At 32.4% G+C, this 24,710-nt stretch overlaps 1 protein-coding gene across 2 annotated transcripts in view; it reads left to right on the plus strand.

The window, feature by feature from the left end:
• Positions 1-23,205, plus strand: part of LOC143072004 (ATP-dependent RNA helicase DHX58-like) — a 31,096-nt gene extending 7,891 nt beyond the window's left edge. The window contains exons 5-18 of one of the 2 annotated variants that reach the window (XM_076246748.1): positions 2,910-3,041; positions 3,282-3,623; positions 6,223-6,357; positions 9,291-9,617; positions 11,338-11,513; positions 12,781-12,971; positions 14,428-14,623; positions 14,831-14,993; positions 17,245-17,340; positions 17,726-17,883; positions 18,611-18,749; positions 19,236-19,475; positions 20,318-20,485; positions 21,164-23,205. In XM_076246748.1, coding sequence (XP_076102863.1) covers positions 2,910-3,041; positions 3,282-3,623; positions 6,223-6,357; positions 9,291-9,617; positions 11,338-11,513; positions 12,781-12,971; positions 14,428-14,623; positions 14,831-14,993; positions 17,245-17,340; positions 17,726-17,883; positions 18,611-18,749; positions 19,236-19,475; positions 20,318-20,485; positions 21,164-21,795 — 3,095 coding nt within the window. In that variant the 3' untranslated portion in view covers positions 21,796-23,205. The remainder of the gene's footprint in view (positions 1-2,909; positions 3,042-3,281; positions 3,624-6,222; positions 6,358-9,290; positions 9,618-11,337; positions 11,514-12,780; positions 12,972-14,427; positions 14,624-14,830; positions 14,994-17,244; positions 17,341-17,725; positions 17,884-18,610; positions 18,750-19,235; positions 19,476-20,317; positions 20,486-21,163) is intronic. The other variant, XM_076246749.1, reaches the window with a different exon arrangement.
• Positions 23,206-24,710: the final 1,505 nt, after the last annotated feature.

Below are 24,710 nucleotides of genomic sequence, written 5' to 3' on the forward strand. Positions count from 1 at the left end.
TATTTCTGTAATGTATGTTTACAGTTTCGGATGCTGGATACAAGTTATTGTCATATTAACCTATTATGTCAGTTTGGGTTTCTCGTCTAATTTTGTCAATATAATGGAACTATATGTATCTGTAATACAAGTTCTCTAAATAACTCGGCCGTTTCCGTTATATCTATGATTTTTATTGTCCTTTTCAATGAAAAGCATTTTTTTTCTAATTTTGTTTCTTTTTATGATCACATGTATGTTTTAATTTTGTAATTGATAATAATTTAACGTTTGAACTAAATAAAATACTTACAAATAAGGTTTGATAAACTGGTTAACTCACCATTTCTTTAGAAAATACAAGTACCGAGTCAGGAATAGAGCAGATGTTTTTCACTTGTTCCCTTGAATGATAGCACTTAATTTTGTGGGGTTTTTATGGACTTCTCCTTTTTGAGTCGCCTTGTAGGTAAGCGTTTTGGTTATATTTTCATATATATACACACACCGACCGATTTAAACATAAAAAAGTGAAATTCCAAAAATACCAAACTCCGAGGAAAATTCAAAACAAAAAATCCATCATCAAATGGCAAAATCAAATGATAAAACACATCAAACGAATGGACAACAACTGTCATATTCCTTACTTGGTACAGACATTTTCAGATGTAGAAAATGGTTGATCGATCCTGGTTTTATAGCGTTTAACCTCCCATTTATACGAAAGTCGCATCAAATTCCATTACCAATTTACACATTATTTTCTCTCAATCACTTTTTAGTTGTTCTATTTCGGTCCTTTTGATGTCCTCCTGGTTTGTTATGCTCCCACCTACGATAGAAGAGGGGCATTATGTTTTCTGGTCTGTACGTCCGTACGTCCGTTCGTCCCGATTCAGGTTAAAGTTTTTGGTCAAGGTAGTTTTTGGTGAAGTTGAAGTCCAATCAACTTGAAACTTAGAACACATGTTCCTTATGATATGATCTTTCTAATTTTGATGCCAAATAAGAGTTTTGACCCTAATTTCACGGTCAACTGAACATAGAAAATGATAGTGCGAGTGGGGCATCCGTGTACTGGGACACATTCTTGGTTTTTTTTTTTTTTATCGTTTATCAAGATGCGCTATTGATACGACTGCATTGCGGTCATTTAATGGTACGGAGCTGTATTCGTTGTCGTCGTCGACGTCCAATGACTTTTGATTTCCATACAATAGATTAAGTACAAGTTTGTGGATCTCTATGAAAATGTACCACGAAGTACGTGCCAAAAAGGAATGTTTGGATTGACTTTGGCGGTCATTTTCCTTACCGTTCAAGTATCAGAGGTAGAAAACAAGTATTCGTCTTGTTTCAGATCATTAACTTATGTACGGATTTTTAATGAAATAGTTCCATTCCTCTAAAGAGGGTTTGGATTAGTTTTAGGTGTTATAGCTAATACCTTTTAGGAATTAATGTCCCAAAACAACAAAGAATCGTTTGGTTTCCGGACGAAAACTTGAGTATAAGTATAAGGATCTTTATGACATTGTACCATAAGGTTCAATGTCAAAATGGAAAGCGTTGATTGATTTCGGGGATAGGGGGTTATTGTCCTAACCGATTAGGAATAGGGTCAAAGATAATACTTTACTAATTCCTTGTATTAATTGCTTACTTCTCGACCGATGTTCAATGGGGTTTTAATTCAAAGCCTTAGCTCTTGGTTATTTTTGATATGCTGAATGTAACATGAAATATACGTTTTTAATTTAGCGCCTATTTTTAAGTTAGTCCACAATGAGGTCCCGAGGGTCCAAAATTAAACTTTGTATGATTTCACCAAAGATTTAAATATTTGGGTTCTTTGATATGCCTTATCTTACCGTGTATTTAAAGTATTAACATTGAGCCCCTTTATTAAGTTGGTTCACATATTGGTCCAAAGTGTCCAAGTTTAAACTGAGTTTGATCCTAGCAAACATTAATTTTTTGGGGTTCTTTGATCTGCTGAATCTTAACATGTACTTATATTTTTGATTTTAGGCCAAGCTTTCTTGTTTGGTCAAAATCGGGTTCAAAATTAAACTTGTTTTTTCATAAAAAGATAAGTTCATTGTGTTCTTGATATGTTGGACATTACCATGTATACAATTACATTTTGGATATTGGACCGTGTAAAACGTGAATATCAAAATTTAAATGTTAATATGTTTAGACTGCATTGTTTCTGTGTTAGAAACCTATGTATCTATTTGAAAATTATTTCTTGTCAATGCAGTCGAAACAATTTTGTAATAGGATAATCAGAAACTTATTAATTGGACACAATATTGTGAGCATTGGGTACCTTTTCTAGAAGTCGTTGTCAGTATCAATAAGTAGATTTTGTTTTTAGAATTGTGCATATATTGCGTCGGTGTTAGAACGGGATTTTTTTTATGTTCATCTCTGGATAATCTAAGAAACCAAATGTAAAATAATAATATGGGAAATAATATAATACCAAAGCAATCCCTGGGATGTCTTGTTTCAGGTAGTTGCAGTCTTTGTTTCTGAATGCAGATAGGTAACAAACATTTAAATTACAGATATTAAACCTATAGTGTTTTTGCTTGATTTAACTGGACATAAGCTACAATTCAGACAAAAATTTAAAAAAACAACAGTTGCTACTATTTATTTAATAGGTTTCAACTACTATAAAAGTCGAATTTTAAGTAATTTCTCAACAGCAGTTGTTAGTTTTGTTCCATTTTGTCAAAATAAGCTACACACATTAGTTTTTCAAGCAACTTTCAGTTTGATCCTGGCCAGTCATGGGTTACGCATGATCTAAAAATACTTAGTTTTTAAGGAAAAAAATAAACATTGGCGCCCCCTTTGATACAAAGTTTTGTTTACCATCTGATGTTTTGACCTCAGTTTTGACTTTTCTATAGAAGAAAAACGAGAAATTCGTAATATTGAAGATGAATCACCACAGAGAGCAATGGAGAAAGTACTGGACCTTTTAGACAATAAAGAAATTCCTGGGAAATGGCAAGCATTCAAAAGAGCTTTAGTTGATGCAGGTAAATTTATCGTAATCATATGACAAAATCACAATTTAGTAAGGTATATGTTTCTAAATAATATTTGATTTATCTCAATTCCAAAACTAACTTTATACTTCATATTGTCAGTGTCATACAAATACAATAATTGAATTAATTAAACACTCTTGTGAATTATAATGCAACTTACAATGCACCCCTTATTTTTAATCATTTTGAAAAACTAAATATCAAAATATTCACATAAATTGTTTTCAGGATTGATATGGCTCAACGAATTCATTGAAGGCAATTTTACGATCAGTGCAGAGGCTGAACAATGGGAAAACGCTATTAATTTATTTGAATGCAAACTTTCCAACAATATAAAACCAAGAGAAATATTGCCATGGTTGTACCAAGAAAAGCTTATCAATGACATAGATAAACAGGCAATACTACAAATTGACACACAAAAAGGTGAAATATTGGCTGCATACCGTTTATTGTCGTGCTTATCGAAGAGACAGCCAAATTCATGGTATCCGAAGTTTATGGAGATTCTTTACATTAATAAACAAGAAGGACTTGTCTTTGAAGTTGACTCAGACATGTTCAAAGGTAAGGTATTGCATTTCGTTTAAAGGAGTATAGGTCATTCAATTTATAGTGAAAGAATGACAAACTTTACAAAACATTTTAAGGTCGAAAAACATTAACATGTTGATGATAGGTAAATTCTGCCCCATGAGATCCAATCAGCGACTTTGCGGAAGAGGAAGGCAGACTTGTGCATGTATTGATAAACAATTTTAATGTGCGTAGTGTTATGCCTTTACTTTTCTACATTGGCTAGAGATATAGGGGAGGGTTGAGATCTGATAAACATGTTTAACCCCGCCACAATTTTGCGCCTGTCCCAAGTCAGGAGCCTCTGGCCTTTGTTAGTCTTGTATGATTTTTATACGACCGCAAAAATTTTAATTTTTCGTCGTATATTGCTATCACGTTGGCGTCGTCGTCCTGCGTCGTCTTGCGTCTTGTGTCGTCGTCGTCGTCGTCGTTCGAATACTTTTAGTTTTCGCACTCTAACTTTAGTAAAAGTGAATAGAAATCAATGAAATTTTAACACAAGGTTTATGACCACAAAAGGAAGGTTGGGATTGATTTTGGGAGTTTTAGTCCCAACATTTTAGGAATTAGGGGCCAAAAAGGGCCCAAATAAGCATTTTCTTGGTTTTCGCACTATAACTTTAGTTTAAGTAAATGGAAATCTATGAAATTTTGACACAAGGTTTATGACCACAAAAGGAAGGTTGGGATTGATTTGGGGAGTTTTGGCTTCAACAGTTTAGGAATTAGGGCCCAAATAAGCATTATTCTTGGTTTTCGCACAATAACTTTAGTATTAGTAAATAGAAATCAATGAAATTTTAAACACAAGGTTTATGACCACAAAAGGAAGATTGGGATTGATTTTGGGAGTTTTGGTTCCAACAGTTTAGGAATAAGGGGCCCAAAGGGTCCAAAATTGAACTTTGTGTGATTTCATCAAAAATCGAATAATTGGGGTTCTTTGATATGCCGAATCTAACTATGTATGTAGATTCTTAATTTTTGGTCCTGTTTTCAAATTGGTCTACATTAAGGTCCAAAGGGTCCAAAATTAAACTAAGTTTGATTTTAACAAAAAATAAATTATTGGGCTTATTTGATATGCTTTATTTAAACATGTACTTTGATTTTTGATTATGGGCCCAGTTTTCAAGTTGGTCCAAAAAATCAGGATTCCATATCAAGTATTGTGCAATAGCAAGAAATTTTCAATTGCACAGTATTGCACAATAGCAAGAAATATCTAATTGCACAATATTGTGCAATAGCAATTAATTTTCAATTGGAGTTATCTTAAAGTTTCGTTGTATAGAATAGTAGTTGATAATATATGTTGGAAATTTGCCAGACATGACTATGATGCCATTTTCTTTTTTTATTTGCCAATAACTTTATGTAAATAACTTCATTGGAAATTTGCCAATATAAAATGTTGCTGATGAAGCTTTTTTTCCTTATCTTATCTAAAATGTTTTGAGATAATGTATGTTGGACATTTGCCAGACATGACTATGATGTCATTTTCTATTTTTATTTGCCAATAACTTTATGTAAATAACTTCATTGAAAATTTGCCAATATAAAATGTTGCTGATGAAGTTTTTTTTTCCTTATCTTATCTAAAATATTTTAGCTTAAAAGTTGTGTCCATACTTGTTCTCATTTCAGATTTTATAAATAAAAAGAAAATTTCTTCAAACATTTTTTTGACAGGGTTAATATTCAACAGCATAGTGAATTGCTCAAAGGCAAAAAAAAATTAAGTTCATTAGACCACATTCATTCTGTGTCAGAAACCTATGCTGTGTCAACTATTTAATTTTAGATTTAAATAAGTTTGAAGAAGAAATCTTTAATTGATTTGTAAAATCTTGACATTTGTTTTGTGTAAAAAACCCATATAATGTCAAAAATTTGATCACAATCCAAATTCAGAGCTGTATCACGCTTAAATTTTTTGTCCATACCTGCCCCAACTGTTCAAGGATCGACCTCTGCGGTCGTATAAAGCTGCGCCCTGCGGAGCACCTGGTTAATTTTAGTTTCTTGTGTATAATTCGGAGTTTAGTATGACGTTCATTATCACTGAACTAGTAGTATACATATTTTTTAATGGGCCAGCTGAAGGACGTTTCCGGGTGCGGGAGTTTCTCTCTACATTGAAGACCCATTGGTGGCCTTCGGCTGTTGTTTTCTCTATGGTCGGGTTGTTGTCGCTTTGACACATTTCCCATTTCCTTTCTCAATTTTATAAAGTATTTTTGCTCATACATTTTTTAAACGGTTTAACATTCAAATTTTATTAATGATAAATCTCACCCCGGAATACTCTTTTTAAGAATTAAATCTGACCGTATTTCGTTCGAATAAAAGTATTGATAGTAACGTATTCAAACTGGCTATGAGTGAAAAATTCAATAAAACATTACTCTGTGCAAATTGAGTAGTTGCTAGAAATTAGGAATTGAGCATGTTAAAGTTAAAGCAGTTACGAATTAATTCATGGAAGCCATAGATTTGTTGAACATTTACACATGGCCTGGGATATTCGAATTTTATCTTTAATGCTATATCTTTGTTTACTTAAACGCTGTTGACTTTTCAGAGATACAGAAAAAATATGGACACAATCCCTCCGACGTACGGCTTAAGACTAGTATCACAGAATGTACTGTTGTTGAATCGAAAGGAACTGAATCAAATGCAAACGAATCTGACGTTAAAGAAAACTATGTATCAGGTAACTTGAACCTCAGAATGAAAAAAAACCACAATACAAGTAAGAGTACTTTCTATTTTGCAACAATAGATATAAGTATGTATGAGTTTACGAAGGATACACGATCACAAAATGAAAAACAGTCCGAAATGAGACGTTATTTTTTATACGACCGCAAAAATTTTAATTTTTTGGTCGTATATTGCTATCACGTTGGCGTCGTCGTCGTCGTCGTCGTCGTCGTCGTCCGAATACTTTTAGTTCTCGCACTCTAACTTTAGTAAAAGTGAATAGAAATCAATGAAATTTTAACACAAGGTTTAAGACCACAAAAGGAAGGTTGGGATTGATTTTAGAAGTTTTGGTCCCAATATATTAGGAATTAGGGGTCAAAAAGGGCCCAAATAAGCATTTTCTTGGTTTTCGCACTATAACTTTAGTTTAAGTGAATAGAAATCTATGAAATTTTGACACAAGGTTTATGACCACGAAAGGAAGGTTGGGATTGATTTTGGGAGTTTTGGTACCAACAGTTTAGGAATTAAGGGCCAAAAAAGGGCCCAAATAAGCATTATTCTTGGTTTTCGCACAATAACTTTAGTATAAGTAAATAGAAATCAATGAAATTTAAACATAAGGTTTATGACCACAAAAGGAAGGTTGGGATTGATTTTTGGAGTTGAGGTCACAACAGTTTATGAATTAGGGGCCAAAAAAGGGCCCAAATAAGCATTATTCTTGGTTTTTGCACCATAACTTTAGTATAAGTAAATAGAAATCTATGAAATTTAAACACAAGGTTTATGACCATAAAAGGAAGGTTGGGTTTGATTTTGGGAGTTTTGGTCCCAACAGTTTAGGAATAAGGGGCCCAAAGGGTCCAAAATTGAACTTTGTGTGATTTCATCAAAAATTGAATAATTGTGGTTCTTTCATATGCCGAATCTAACTATGTATGTAGATTCTTAATTTTTGGTCCCGTTTTCAAATTGGTCTACATTAAGGTCCAAAGGGTCCAAATTTAAACTTAGTTTGATTTTAACAAAAATTGAATCCTTGGGGTTCTTAGATATGCTGAATTTTAAAATGTACTTAGATTTTTAATTATTGGCCTAGTTTTCAAGTTGGTCCAAATGGGGGTCCAAAATTAAACTTTGTTTGATTTCATCAAAAATTGAATAAATGGGTTGTTTGATATGCCAAATCTAACTGTGTATGCAGATTCTTAATTTTTGGTCCAGTTTTCAAATTGGTCTACATTAAGGTCCAAAGGGTCCAAAATTAAACTAAGTTTGATTTTAACAAAAATTAAATTCTTGGGATTATTTGATATGCTTTATCTAAACATGTACTTTGATTTTTGATTATGGGCCCAGTTTTCAAGTTGGTCCAAATCAGGATTCCATATCAAGTGTTGTGCAATAGCAAGAAATTTTCAATTGCACAGTATTGCACAATAGCAAGAAATATCTAATTGCACAATATTGTGCAATAGCATTTTATTTTCAATTGGAGTTATCTTTCTTTGTATAGAATAGAAGCTGATAATATATGTTGGAAATTAGCCAGACATGACTATGATGTCATTTTCTATTTTTATTTGACAATAACTTTATGTAAATAACTTCATTGGAAATTTGCCAATATAAAATGTTGCTGATGAAGCTTTTTTTCCTTATCTTATCTAAAATGTTTTTAGATAATATATGTTGGACATTTGCCAGACATGACTATGATGTCCTTTTCTATTTTTATTTGCCAATGACTTTATGTAAATAACTTCATTGAAATGTTGCTGATGAAGTTTTTTTTATTGTTTTATACAATAAACAATGTATATTCACTTTTACTACCAACCAATCTTTACCATTCAGTGATAACAAGCATTTTATTTTACATTTTAATATTTTATGATGTATTTAAAAGAGTAGTTATTGTTGCAAACTCCAATAGAAATTTGAATTGATATCAGTTTTGGAAAAAGGGAAACGGGGATGTGAAAAAAAAATGTGTGTGTGTGTGGGGGGGGGGGGGGGTGGGGGGGAGGGGTTAAATTTTTCTCATTTCAGATTTCATAAATAAAAAGAAAATTTCTTCAAACATTTTTTGGAGAGGATTAGTATTCAACAGCATAGTGAATTGCTCAAAGGCAAAAACAAATTTTTAAGTTCATTAGACCACATTCATTTTGTGTTAGAAACCTATGCTGTGTCAACTATTTAATTTTAGATTTAAATAAGTTTGAAGAAGAAATCTTTAATTGATTTGTAAAATCTTGACATTTGTTTTGTGTAAAAAAAAAACCATGTTATGTCAAAAATTTGATCACAATCCAAATTCAGAGCTGTATCACGCTTGAACTACTTGCCCTTTCAGACCTCTGCATTTATTTTATATGTTTAACTTTGTGGACTTTTTCTCGCAGTTTTTGCTTGACTTGTGAGTTTTAAATGTCTCCTTGGTATCTTTCACTTATTTTTTTGATAAAAATGATTCTATTCTCTAATGTTTGTGCTATTTTCACATTTTTTGATCGGTGTGAGAAAAATGTTTCTCCTCACTAGTGAAAAATCTGTTCTCGGCAAATGATTGGTCGAAATTTAATTGTGACGTTAAATTTTCTTTTTTTTTTTCGAATTTCCCTCTTGTGGTGTCATTAAAAAGGCATGATGACGTCACATAAAAAGTACACAATTTTTTTTAATTTTTCGAAAGGAAGGATAAAAATGATTAGAGAAACAGATTCCATCACTATAACTCGTGTATTACGATATTTCTCCACTCTCAACAGTTAAATTTTAATTATTTAAAAAGCTAGGCAAGCCTCGCGCTTTAAATATTAAAATTTAACTGTTTCGAGTGGAGGAATATCACTTTTTGCAGTTGTGGAATCTATATTTCATTACAATTGTCATATATATCATACTGGAATAATTTGTTAAAATGTAATCTAGTTTCAGAAAATTATAGAAAATCAACAAACAATTTGAGTTGCCCAAAAGAGAAACATGAAGATTCAATGGACGAGCTCCAAGATTCTATTATGTCCAGCTTGATGTCATTTGACGAAAATAATCTTCGGTCACGTGATGAAACGTCTGAAAAAAATGTGTTTTCTACTGAATCAGCCAAGCCGCAAGTGGTTGATAAAGATATGTCTTTGTCCTCAGATCTTGGGGAAAGAGAACCAAACTCAATATTATTTGAACAAATTAATAGGGACCTAGCTATTGCAGTTAGTGAAACTCCAGAAGAAATACAACACAACATACTTCAAATGCGTGCGTAAATTATTTTGTTTTTTTGGGGGAAGGGTGAATGGGAGGAATTGTGATGTACATATGCAATGTATATTGACTTTTTGTTCTTCGAGTGCATTATTAACATAATTAAAGGTTAAAAAACAAAATGTTGTCCACAACAAATCGATTGATCGATATTTGGCTATAAAATAATCCATTTGTTATAAACTCATCAACAAATCTAAAGATCACAGTTATGTTTTCTAGACGCGCGTTTCGTCTACAAAAGACAAATCAGTGACGCTTGAATGAAAAACATCAGGCAAAATAAAGCACCAAGTTGAAGAACACTGAGGACCTCAAACTGCGAAAGATTTTGCCAAATATAGCTATTGTAATCTATTCCTTGGGTGGAATTTCCGTATTGTTTTTCTCGAAACATTAAAAATTTTGTAAACAATTCATTCTTATGAATATATGTATAATAATGTATTTCAATGCAAATTATTAAGCTGGTGATACCCTCGGGGAGGAAATCCGCCCCCAGCAATGGCATCGACTCAGGAGGTGTAAATAGACTCATCATATTTAGCATGATTACAATTTTGTGTACAAGACAACCGCTTTGTCTATAAAATACTTTTTGTAAGATAATAAGATTGTATATTGATATATTTCAACCCATAACCATTCTGAGTCAAAATATTAATCGTGGAAAATGACAGATAATACAACTTCTCTTGTGTCTAAAGATCTAATTAAGATAGCAAAAATATGTCGTTAGTTAGCTGAGACGGCAAATCATCACATCAGTTAACCATTTTGTGATGAGGTGATATTAAAGCTTATGCAGTCTAGACTAAGTCGTTCTACCTTATAACTACGTTGAAGAAGCATACCCTTTTAAATAAGCGGTCATAGTGTGAAGATGTACGAGCGTAACCTATTACGTATGATATGTAAACGCCATACTTCCAATGGGAAATAAGATTGGGGTAATCATCATTTGTACACAAATCAGGTGTCGGTTATAAGGTCAAATATTTTACATTTATCATGAATGGAATTTTTATATATTTTTTATATTCTGAATTGGTTGAAAGCCATGTTGTAACACAATAATAATTCAGGCCAACCTTGAAAAAGATCTCTTCTACTCACTATTGTAAAGCAGTATACATTGTGACTTACTTTAGTAACTACTGGGGCTACTTCAATGAATCGTATTTCCATTTATAACACTGTTCTGTTGACCACCAAGAAAAAAGTACCAGGGGGCATTTATTTAAATTACGCGAAAAAATAGTAAAACATGATACAATATTAGTAAATAAATATCTAGGACGTCAACAGCTTGTTTTGAATACTGTGGGTTTATCATTATTCGTTGGATTCCAATTTGCATGTATTTTGTTTGAAGTTTGAACCACGAATTAAAAAAAGTAATGACTTAAACATTTACCATAAGCTTGTATACATATCGAACCCATATCTTGGTAAAACCACGAACATATAATACTTCCTTTTTCCACCAAAAAAATGTTATCTACGAAAATAAATGATAAAAAGTAAAATCAAAACAATACCCAACCCCGATGAAAATTCAAAACGGAAAGTCCCTAATCAAATTGACAAATCAACAGCTGAAACACATCAAACGAATGGATAACAACTGTCATGTTCCTGACTTGGTACAGGCATTTTCTAATGTATAAATTGGAATCCACAGTATACGATGTCCTATGTATTTATCTTGTAGCTTATGATGAAGTGGAAAGCGATTCCGATTCCGATGATGAAACAATACCGAAAAAGGTTTTAAGCCTAAGAAAATACCAGAAAGAACTTGCAGAACCTGCTAAGGACGGAAAGAACTGTCTGATCGTTGCACCAACAGGATGTGGAAAAACTCATGTTATTATGGATATCATACAGGTATGGTTGTAAGTAAAGTGTGATAGACACAAAAGATGTCCATTTATATGTCTTCTACTCAAATACGCATTTTGATCTTTTTCTCCGATATCAATTTGGAGTTGAAGACGCAAAAAGGAGCTTATACATAGTTATGAAAGATTGTAACATTTATAAGTCTTAACATGTATTGCCATGCTCAGAAAATTTGTTATATTTTGGTCTTTTGCTAATTAATTGGTTCCGTATTCGTTTTGCAAAAGAATTGTGAGCATACCGGACTAACACACATCTTTTAATCCATACTTAAACAAACACAAGCTGATTCACATCAAATTTTTGCTGGGTTAGAGGGGAAGCAATCTTTAACAAACGATGGTATTGATTTGAATAAGTTTAAAGTAAGCGGCGAAGATGGGATAAAATATAAGGCGACATGCGGCTGCATACATACCATTGACCAATGTTGACATAAGACCAGAAGGAAAACTGTTTCAATTTTGATGTTTTTGTTGTGAAATGTTGGATTTTTGCACTAATTACTCAATGACATCATTCTATGCCCTTTTCTGTCTCTGTCTTGAACAGGTATTCACTGCCAATCAGACAACAAACCTTTCAACAAGGTAAAACATAGAAGAAAACAAATTGTAGGAAAAAATGTACAAAAATGATCTTGTGCTCGCCACACGTGAAGGTATTCGTGGATTCAACTCAAAGCTTGGTCAAACGAAATAGAGCGTAATAATTATTTGAATTTGCTGGTGGTTTTTTTTCGCCAATTACGCAACATGTTATAATGAAGAGCAAATGTTGGAAGGCTGGAAGTAACAATAATTCATTTTCCGACAAGGATGACGTTTGTGTAAGAATTTTGACGTTGGGAGAAAGCATATTTAAGAACGTATACCTTCAGAATTTGCTTGTAACAATGTAATATAGCAGAAAGCATGCAATTATTATTTTTTCAAAATATGGCATTGTCCTATATATGCCACGAAGCTTTAATGGACGTTAAACCATCATGAACTAATCAGTCAACCTATAAATATCAATACAAAGGTAGTTTAAAGTCGATCTCAATATACCAAGTAAAATACTGATTGGTAGTAAAAGTTTAAATTATATTAGCATTGTTTCTTCTTTAATAGGAAGAAACATGAAACAGGGATGAAACATGTTGTGAAACATTAAAGCCTTTACAAAACCCTTCAGTTACCATTTGACATATTCAAATCTTTATTGTTTTGTGTAAATATGATGTACAACATTTGTTTTATAATTTCAGGATCATAACTCTAAGATGTCTCGTAAAGGCTTAATTGTTAAAGTTGCAGTCTTGGTGGAACAACAAGCTCTAGCCGAACAGCAGGCAGAAAGATGCAAAGAATATCTCCAGCCACTTAGAGTAAAACTTGTCACCGGAGAAATACACAGAGAGGAAAAACTTCCAAAACCGTTATCATCATGGTTAAAAAGGTGCAATTTGAACATTCATAATTGTCAAACCTTCTCTAAGAATGTTCTTTGAAATTGAGAGTATTATAATGGTAAAGTTAAAATAAACTATTTCAGGCTTCAAAACTAACATACGGTGGATTCATTGAATTTCGTGGATCGAGGAAAACTTTCATTTTCTTGGATATTTGATGTCATGGCTTTGCCAAACTTAGCATACATTTATAGAGAATGTTTTTGATACGTAAATGTTAAAAAGAAATACGGATCCATAGAGGGTTAGAAACATCTATAGGGGTTTCAATATTTGACCTCCCCCTATTGATTTAACTTATCTTCTATGGATCAGTAGGGTATTAGTTGCAAGCAAAACATAATTTTAAAAGTGTTGAAAAGAGGGACGAAAGATACCAAAGGGACAGTCAAACTCATAAATCTAAAACAAACTGACAACGCCATGGCTAAAAATAAAAAAGACAAACAGAAAAACAATAGTACACACGACACAACATAGAAAACTAAAGAATAAACAACACGAACCCCACCAAAAACTAGGGGTGATCTCAGGTGCTCCGGAAGGGTAAGCAGATCCTGCTCCACATGTGGCACCCGTCGTGTTGCTTAAGTGATTACAAATCCGGTAAATAGTCTAATTCGGTAGGTCATATTCATGAAAGGGAAGGGGATTGTAGTTACGACGTAAGGAACATATCCGATATCATTTGTGAAACGGTTATTCCATAACGGTCAACCAACTCGTGATGGCGTCCGTAAAATTTACGAAGGGATGATTTCAACTTCACCATTTGGAACTCTTGGTTTAATAGCTTCCTTGTGAGCAACAAACCTCTATCAAGAAAATCATGATAGGAAATGCAGGCACGGGAATATCGTATCAATTGGGAGATATATACCCCGTATGCAGGTGCTGCTGGAATGTTGCTACTTAGAAATGGAAAGTTCACAATTGGAAAGCTGAAATCATCTCTTTTGTCGTAAAGTTTTGTTTTCAACCGACCCTCATTGTCAATTTCTAGATGTAAGTCAAGATATGAAGCCGACTTAACTGTATCTGTAGTATCCTTTATCTCTAGTTCGATTGGATAGATGCGTTCCACATAGTCACCAAATTTTGAATTGTTTAGTGAAAGAACATCATCTATATAGCGGAAAGTAGAGTTAAAGGATATTGCTAACTTCTTATCTTTCTTCCTAAGAAGTTCCTGCATGAAGTCAGCCTCATAATAATAAAGAAACAAGTCGGCGAGTAGAGGGGCACAGTTTGTTCCCATTGGAAAGTTTCGGTATATCTGCAAATTCAGTGGTAAGATGAAGGTTCCTTTGAAATCTTGTCCTCTGTTAATTGTTAAGTATATTAAACAATTGTCTTGCTTCTCTGTCTAATGATTCATCAAAAGCAATGCTATCAGTATTTATGAAAAAGAATAAAACTCTAATTATTTTTTTTTTTATACAGGAGAGATATTTTAGTGATAACATCGGCATTACTTGACAACTCTCTGAAGTCCGGCGATATAAAGATTGAAGATTTTACTTTGCTAGTGTTTGACGAATGCCATCATGCCAAGGATAAACATTCGTATGCCAGAGTTATGCATTACTACATGGACAGAAAATTTGACCACAATTTTCAACGAGAAAGACTACCCAAGGTTATTCTCAAATTTATCTATGTATCATTTGTCTTCTTTAAATTAATCTGTAAAAATTTGAACATCTGAAAACGTTTGTTGGTAGCTATTCATAAGCATTTTGTATAGCTGAAAATATCTAAATTCTTTAAATGTGTTTAAGTTGACTGGTTATTATTTTATGGTAAATGTGAAATTTTACTTTGATTTTTTTTTTAAATTTCTCAGGTGATTGGTTTGACTGCATCTGTAGGTGTTGGGAAATCAAATAAAATTCCCGGCGCAAAAAATCATATTAAAGCCACAATGTCAAATTTAGACGCAGTAGAATTGGTTACAGTAAAGAAAAACAGATTGGAACTATCAGAACACGTTGTAGTACCGGACAAAGGTTTGTGTGTTTATCACTTTAATTTTCATTTTGTAACATTCGGAAATTTGAGTGATATTCTAGACTATTTGCCGGGTTTGTAATACAGGAGCAACATCCGGATATCTAATATCACCCCCAGTTTTTGGTAGGGTTTGCGTTGCTTATTCTTTAGTTTTCTATGTTGAGTCTTGTGTACTATTATTTGACTGTTTATCTTATTTTTTTTTTAGCCATGGTGTTGTCAGTTTAATTTCTATTAATGAGTTTGACTGTCCTTCTAGTGTCTTTCGCCCTTCTTCTATATATAACTTACCAAATTTGCATTGCACCATTCCCAGAAGGCCTGGCCTTGAAGGCATTAAACTTTGCTCAGTGCTCTGAGCACAAAAATCTTGCTATAAACATGAAATCCAGCAATGTGATTGGTTGATTTTTGAGTCTGAGTACAAATATCATGCTCGAAAGTTTTTTTGACCGTGGGGCCTGTATTTTGGAAGAAAGAGAAAACTATGCCTCACAGAAAAATGACAAATATTTAAACTTTTGACAAAACTTGGCTGATATTATATTTGAAAAAAAAACTTAATAAAGTTGGTTCACGGGTTGGTTGGACGCGCCTTTCTTGGTTCACTTTCATGAAGCACGCTCATATCATGATACCAAACAATTGAAAGCTAGTGATGTACAAAGTCGAAGATACGTTTGAGCTGTATGTAAAATTTTATGCAAAATGATAAGTAAATTAAGTTAATTGTATTATTTCTTAATATCGTATAATAGATAAAAACTGGTTCACAGTTGCAACAATAAAGAAAACTAGATAAACATTTTGCTAATAGAAGATTATTTTAACTTGACCATTTTTTTCCGTTCGTTCTGGTTGATAAAGTCTGTTGTTTGATTTTGTCAGGTTTTATGAACTTCCAACTTTAACCTCTTATTCGGTATTTTTGTTGATATTTTTCTGTCCCTGTTATAACGGAGGGGGCATTAATTTTTACCATTGTCTGTCTGTACGTCAGTCCGTTCATACGTCCGTACGTCCTAAATTTGTTTAGTTCGCCTCAACCAAATGTACAGAAACTTATACATAATGCTTATTACCACAGAATACAGATCAAGTTTGAATTTTGGTGGTGACACTTAAACCGATCTAAAGTTATGTCCCTTTACAAAAGGAAAATTGCTGATTATTTCATTTCCATCTCTCTAATTATATATAAATAAAATTTAAAACAATACTTTTAATAATTTCAATGCGTTCGAAGCGCTTTTCTGGATTTACCTTCATCAGGAACGCTCAAAGCCAAACATTTGAAATCCGAGGATGTATAAGTACCGAAACCGTTGAAGAGCTATATAATTTTACTTTGCCTCAACCAAATGTTATAAAACTTATATACAATGCTTATTAAAAAAAAATACAGATCAAGTTTGAATTGTGCTGGTGTTACTTTAACGTTCTTGAGTTATGATGCCCCTTAACAAATCGACAAATTGTCGAATTGTTCGTTTTTGTTCTCTTATTTAAGTAAGCATCAACCAAATGTTATGAAACTTATACACAATGCTTATTATCACAAAATACAGATCAAGATCGAAATTTGGTGGTATTTACAAATGGAACAATTGCTGAAATTTCGTTTCCGTTCTCTAACTTTAGTTTGCCTCAAACAAATGTTATGAAACTTGCACACAACAATTATTACCATAAAACTCAGATCAAGTACAGATTTGGGTAGCGTCACTTTTATGTTCTTCAGTTTATTTAACTTTATATATACAAAATTTTATCCTGGTATGTATGATGATTTTATGATATACAAGAGGGGGCATCATCTGTGTCACATGGACACATTCCCAATTTATTTTTTATAAAATAAAATAAAAGTTATTTATAGAATCGAAACTACTTAATAATGTACCAGATTACCTATAGGGACATCACATAATCGAATGGTAAAATCCAAAATGCCGTCCCCGAATGAAGCTCTTTTATTTTCTACTACTGGTTGACTTTGTAATCGAATATGAGAATGAATGTTAAACGTTCTGATTTTTCTGTAATATCACTGTTTTCTTTTGTCATGATCCATATTTTTGTTTTATATTAAAATTCGTCAATCTTGTATTTTTATATTTATTTAGGCAGGTGAAGACCCTATAGGACGACGGTTTACTTTCATAGTTATGCTTTAGTTATTATGTTTACTGTAGAGACGTAGGATGTTTGCATGCATACACACCCTCTCTTTTTCTTATTTTTTAGGTATTATTGTGGCACCTGCAAGACAGAAAGATCATTTTGGAAAAACTCTTGTAAAATTAATGGAAAGCACAGAAAAACACATCTTTACAACTCCACGTGAGTATACGCGTAGTTCATTTCATATTTTACTGATATACTTTTATATTTCATTAGTACATTATGAATATAAAAGGCAACATTAAAACACGAGGTAATCACATCAATTAAAAAAGGGAACAACACTGGATATCTAGAAAAATAAATGCGTTTCTTTTCTCGGTTTGTCACAATAGGGAAATTTACAGATCAGTTCACAGTAAATATCTAAGATCCCGAAAATGTTGGTATTGCGTTCAGACACAATACACATCGATCCACGAAATCGTTATGGTAACCATGGTAAATATTGACCTGATGAGGAAGCGCGACCCGGTGATTTAAATATAAAATTTCAAAAATATTGGCAATAAGTCAGTTCAAACAATGTACGTTTTTACTGCAGATGCTAAGATGTTTGACGGAAAGGATAGCATTCTTAAAGCACCTACTGAGAAGGGATCAGACGCTTACACACAGTGGATCAGTAGACTTAGAAGAGAAACGGCTCAAATAAAAGAAGAGGCTAGACGTTATATAACAACTTGGAGAAGTTATTTAAATGTGTGTGCTTTTTTATTTTTGATATCAAATATGTTGGATAATAATAGGCTTCATGAATATTGTTAAATAATATTTACCTATCAAAAGGCTAACTGGTGTTGTTGCTGTCATCCACATGTACAACAAAGCATGCAAATGAAATTAAAGAGGAGGAAGATATCAAAGGGAGGTTTTTAATTCAGAAATCAAAGGGAAACCGAAAACTCACAGTGATAAAAAGACAAACAGCACTCCACAAAACAATACATGAAAAATAAAGACTACTCAACACGAACACAACACAATATATACGTACGTGATATATACCAGGTGCGTTGTATGTAAGCAGTTCCTGTTCTTTAAGATGCACACGTGATATTGATTATGTTAAGAAAAATTCAGGGATCAAGCTAATTCGGTATTACATTGGAGGACAAGAGGACGGGATTGTAGCTGATACAATTGCAAAATTTCCGTGTTTATATGCGACACAGAAATTCTGGAATATCGTACCAACTAGACGATATATATTACATACAAAACGCTGTTTGAATGTTGCTACATAAAAATAATAAAATCTTATTTGTCGTATAACCTTATGCTTTCAGCACACGCTCATTGTCAAATTTTAAATGTTATTCAAAGTATCGATATAAGGCAAACGTAACATTTAAATTAATGTTTGGTTTATCATATTTTTAACGCAACTGGAAAATAATATTACAAACTTTGAACTTATTTTTGACAGGTCTACAACGAGGCACTGATTATATATGAAGACGCTCGAGTTAAAGATGCCACAAATTATTTAGAAGATAAGATGTATGATCTCAATGAAGGGATTATAAAAAACGAGATAGATGACTCCATGAAAAGGCTTTATGACAGTACGGTTTTTCAATACATAATTTTAAAAAAGAACGATCTTACATTGATATGTTCTCTTCTGCAACATATCATAAGCAATAGCTAGCTAGGTCAACTATACATGGTGTGTTGATGATTATAAGGGGTACATATGTTGGGTTTTTTTCAATTTGAGACGGGTTCATTCTAGATAAATCGCACTTTTTTTATATAAGCTAAACAAACTACACTTGGACAAATTCTATGAAAGGTTGTGTGGGAATAAGTGCCAATCACTGTTTTGCAAACTTTTTTTACTTATCTACTAAACTTCATTATTTGAAGTGTCTTATATGTTATCTCTTTTTAAACGATAAAAACCCTATAATAAATTAAAATGTAATTTTAAAGGTGTGTTTGCATTATTTGTAAGAATTAAAGTGAAAAGAACTATTCGTACGTTTATATCATTCTACACCCACGTTGGATTTTTTTAAACTCTAAAATGTTTGCATGGTTTATTTTAGTTACAAAACCAATGTTTGTGGCATGTATAGATGATAAGAGCTATGAAAATCCAAAATTAAAGGAACTAAAAACCGTGATTTTCAAAATGCTCAGAGAGAAGAGAGATTCGAGGATTATTGTCTTTATAAAAACAAGAGATCTGGCAGATGCCATGGTTAACTGGATGAGAGAAACAGATGGATTAGATAGATTAAAACCTCATAAATTTGTTGGAGCACAGGCCGCTGGAGCCAAGGGAGGTATTTAATTTTATACACCGTTTATCGTCTTTTTTCACGTCGACTTTTTTTCGAATTTTGATGACAAATAATGAGCTTACACTGTGTATAATTTTTGCTGAATTGGAAAATACAAGCGGAAAAATTACCGTCTTGAATTGTTAAAGATATAAACAACATAAATCTGATTGACTGACAGAACCGATAACAAATAAAAACGAGTACTACAAACTAAATACCAATTTTGTCTTGGTTATGACAACACTCAATTGGTCGTTGCTTATTTCCATAATGTTTTTGGACACTACTTGCTGTGTTGCACAATGAAAAGATTAGTCAATTATATTATTACGAAAAATAGATATCTTAATTAATGATGCATACTTTTGTTGTCTGTCGAAACACAAAAGACTGATTACAAAAAATACTGAAATTTCACCTTTAAGGTGAAATGAATTTACATACCAATTTTGTTTAACCCGACAATATGCATGGTTTACCCAGCGTTAATTTTTCGCATTTCTTTAGGTGCCGCGACGAAAGCGAAAATCAAATACACGTCAAAAAAGATTTGGTAGTATACGCATTTTAGATACGTTGTAGGATGTTACATTCAAAAAGGTTTAATTTTCTATCGATGAAATGAAAAGAATGGAATGAATTGGTAATAAAAAAACAATCTTCATTCGAAATGTTTAAATTAAAAAAAAAATTAGGAAAATGTAAATGATGTTTCTGAAGTAAAAGATCAGTTGACTTATCCATTTTTACAACATGCAAAGGTTTGAAAAATAACAGGCATTATGTTACTTCAGCATGTTCAAGTCTTGCATAGTGAACATTTCATTAAAATTCATTTGAAGGTATGACAAAGAAAGACCAGACGGAGATACTGAAGTTGTTTAAAGATGGTAATCGTCAGATTGTATGTGCTACATCTGTAGCTGAGGAAGGCCTTGATATCCCAACTTGTAACCTGGTCATTAGGTATGATCATGTCACAAACGAAACAGCTATGATACAATCTAGAGGTATGTATAGAGCCATCTAAGTTATAATATAGATAATTTCAATACTTTATTTCTATCTGGCTCAAAAGATGTATATCTTGCTCAAAAGATGTAATATATACGGACAGTATAGTATTGACAAAAAAAAATAGAAAAAACTGTGTTAAACTTGGCCTTATGTCATTGAAACTACGGGTTTTACTAACATTGAAAATTTTATTCACTGATGTATGTGATTAATCATAATTAAACCGACGTAGTGAATTTTTTGCTATTTAAAATTTAGCTAAAATAATTTCTAATGTTGTTTTTTTGCACTCGCAAACACTGAATTTGATATTCACTGTCTTTATCAAGGAAATAATGTATAAAGAAATTCATCTATACATGCCTCACCAATGTATGATCAATGTTTAGTTACTTTATCTTCTGATGAACAGCAAAAAAAGAAATCTTAGCACATTCGTCTATTTATCAATGCATTGTGTGTTTCGTTTATCTGTAAACTTCTTGGGCATAATTTATGTACCCCTAATTATGCCCATTAAAGTAATACAGTCTTCATAATTCTTTAACAAAGACTATAACCCTAGGAGTTTCGTATTAAGATAATTTAGTGTTTATTTTTCACAAGGTACTAACATCATGTTTGCTTTTAGTGTTACAACGCCGTTTTTGATTTCTAGTATATGATTGTAGGAAGGGGTAGAGCTGAAGGTTGTCAATTCATCATTATCGCAAGTGAAAAGAGAAAAACTGCAGAGAAAGAAGAAATTAATGAAATTAGAGAAGAAATAATGAAAGAAGCCATCGAAGACATCCAATCGGACATCAAAGATAAAAAAGAGGAGTTTGTTGAAGAACTGGAAGAAATCCAGAGACTGGCGAAAAAGAAACGAGACAAGGATGCTTTATCCGAAAAAGGTAGTTCAGACAACAAGGAACTTGAACTTAGATGTGAGAAGTGTAACCATTATATTTGCATGTCAACAGACATCAAGAAAATACAAGATGCTCACCATGCTGTGGTAAATGATGAAATAAGGAAAAACGTTACGGTTATAAAGTGTAATTCAAGGCGGATTGATCATCAAATAAGTGTAAATGCTGGCAAAGTTAAATGTATAAATTGTGGTAGTGGTCTAGGCCAAATTATAAAGTTTAGTGAAGCTCAATTCCCTGTTTTGAAAATTGAGCATTTTTATGTAACAGATACCACTGGCAAAAACAGCTACTACAAAAAATGGAAAAGTGTACCATTTAAGCCTACAGCGTTATCTGATGACGACCTTGAATCAAGACTACAGGGTCCTCAGTATGTTGACATCTAGGAACGGTTACCCATTACGCCAGTCTGATCAAAATACATTCTTTAAAACAGAGCTTATAATGTTATTAGTTTTCCCATTTCTTTTTCAAAAATCGCTAATGATGGCCTTACCGTTCATTACATTAGTTATAGGAAACAAAACATGATCGTTTTAAAAAATATTACCCTTAATCTTATTTATTTAAGGCGATAAATATCTGTTAAACAAATGGCTTGATGATAAATTAAACAATTAAAAGATTTAATTTTTTTTAAATTAGCTAAATGCAAAAATGTAAAGTTAGCCACAAAATATCGTTTTTATCAAACTTTATTTCAGACGGTGAGAAGTTTTTTTTTTAATCTCTTATAATGGTTTAATGACAATAAGAATATTGTTATAAGATAACATAAAAACAAATTAAATTACTGCAAAATTAAAAGTACATATGAATTGCCTATAGATTATTAACTTATTTATATATTGTTAATTCTTGTTTTACATACATAATTTATTGTCGTTTGTGTTATGTTTGAATTTCGAGAATATATTTATATTTCATACACTCTTCTTAGTTATATACCCAAGACTGTTGTGACAAAAAGCACAAGATTAGTAAAATTCAGCTTTAGTTTAGTACATTCAAAATACTGTTAAACTGTCTTTAAATAGCGGATGACATTTTCAATCTGTATGCAATCCCTATACAAGGTTTGAATGGTTTTATTTTGCATAAGAAAAAAATATTGAAGAACTGCAACAACAAAAAGATTAACAAATATGTCATGGAAATCTGTATAACAGTTAAAACAGATGGGATAAAGAGTTCATAGATATTGCTAATTGATTGATAACTTTGGTTATTTAATTATGTTGTAAATTTCATTGACAATTTCTTGTTATTACATTGATAATTTATTGTTATTACATCGATAATTTATTGTTTTTTCTACTGAGTGTAAATTTTCATCATATATTTATATTTCATACAATCTTGTTATTCATATATCTAGTAGTGTTGAGAACAACAACATGAAAAAAGAGTGAAATTCAGTTGTCAAGATTTGTCAGGTTTAATTCAGTTCAGTTTGACACATTCAGATTGCTTTAATTGTGTCAATAAAAGGCGGCTGACATCTTCAATCTGTATGCGATAAAAATTTAAGGTTTGAATAATGTACCAAGAAAACTATTATAGTTGGGTGCTTTTTTTGTGTTTTTTACTTACATAATGACACACGTTATCAAAAGGTGAATTGACATGTGTTTGTTTCGTAATGCATGTAAAAATTAACAATGTAAAAGGTATCTATAGCTTTTATCATACATGGAAGTATGCAAATAACCTTCAAGTTGTTATAATTATAATGTTAATGTCTTGACAATAATACTGACAGTGAGCTGAGTTTCATTAAAGAGCAGAATCGTTAAGGCTATGTTTTTTTGGTCAGAAACTTTCATGGTTTTGAAAATGACTTGAAAGAAGTATACAGAGATTAGGAAAATAAACATATTACTTTGATATGTCAGTAACTATATAATATACCATCTTGTCTCGAAAATAAGGACAAGCACACATCAATGTACATATCGACTAAGAAACTGAGCGAGATCGAGTGTTTGGACAGGATAAGGATCCCGTGCTTTTACATGTTTCATCTGATCGGCAGTTCTAGACTTACTCAAAATTAAGTCCGAGTAAGAGTATATATCTCACAGCTGATACGATATTCTAAAATTTGCAACTCCTTGATAGTGAGTAATTGAACCTGATCACAAGGTATATATCAATCCCAAGGTTCCGAGTGGTGAATTTGACGTATTCCCTCCGAAAATTTTACGGGCGCCATCTGGTGTTGGTTAACCGTTATAGAATACACGTTTCAGAGATTACGACGTATGTGATCAAATAATCGTTACAACAATCCGTCCTCGAATGTGCCATCATCGAACTATTAGATTTATAAACGAGAATGTGTGTACATGAATAACACACAGAGTACCACTTTCTGAGACAGTTCTGCTTACCTTTTCGAAGACCTTGCGATCACTTGTGGTTCATTTTACCTAGTACTGCATACGGGTAGATTTTTTTCAGAATCAATATTTCATGTATGAGGCAGCTGTAATTTACGATGGTCAAAAATTTAAAAAGACATTTCTGATATACTATCTGGTGGTGTTGGTTGGCTGTTATGAAGTATATGTTTCACAAATGACGACAGATATGTTCAAATAATGGTAACAACATTTCTTCTCTTTTCTTCGAATTTGCCATCATTTAAATTAGATTTTTCAACAAATGTGTATTAACAGACGCAACCCGACGGGTGCAACATTTTGAGCATGTTATGCTTACCCTTCCAATGCACCTTAAATCGACCCATGAACAATGCTAATCAATTCAATGTCGCTGGACCTGACCGAGTAAGTAGTGCCACGAAATGTGCAACAAATTTATATGTACATGCAGTAATGTGATGTTAAATAAAAATCGTTGTCTTTTATGAGTAGTTCCTATCAAACTAGCTTAAGCAAAAAACGTAACATTGAAAATTTGTTATTAATTAAACTTCAAGTAGACCATGGCCTACGGAGACACGGACTTGAAAAACAATGAAATTAATATGTACTAATAATGATGCAACTTTAAAGAACATATCATTGATCTATTACATGTTGCTCCTATAAAACTGACTAAAGCAGAAAACATAGCATTGAAAATTTCGAATTATTGAAGAGTCACTGGAAGAGGGACGAAAGATACCAAAGGGACAGTCAAACTCATAAATCTAAAACAAACTGACAACGCCATGGCTAAAAATGAAAAAGACAAACAGAAAAACAATAGTAATGGAACATGTACTAAAAGGCAGTGCCATAAAACAATACTAGTCGTCTAACCTATCATTTGATGATAGTATTATTGATAGTAA

Source organism: Mytilus galloprovincialis, chromosome 4, assembly GCF_965363235.1.
Source record: "Mytilus galloprovincialis chromosome 4, xbMytGall1.hap1.1, whole genome shotgun sequence".
In the NCBI taxonomy this organism is placed as follows: Eukaryota; Metazoa; Mollusca; class Bivalvia; order Mytilida; family Mytilidae; genus Mytilus; species Mytilus galloprovincialis.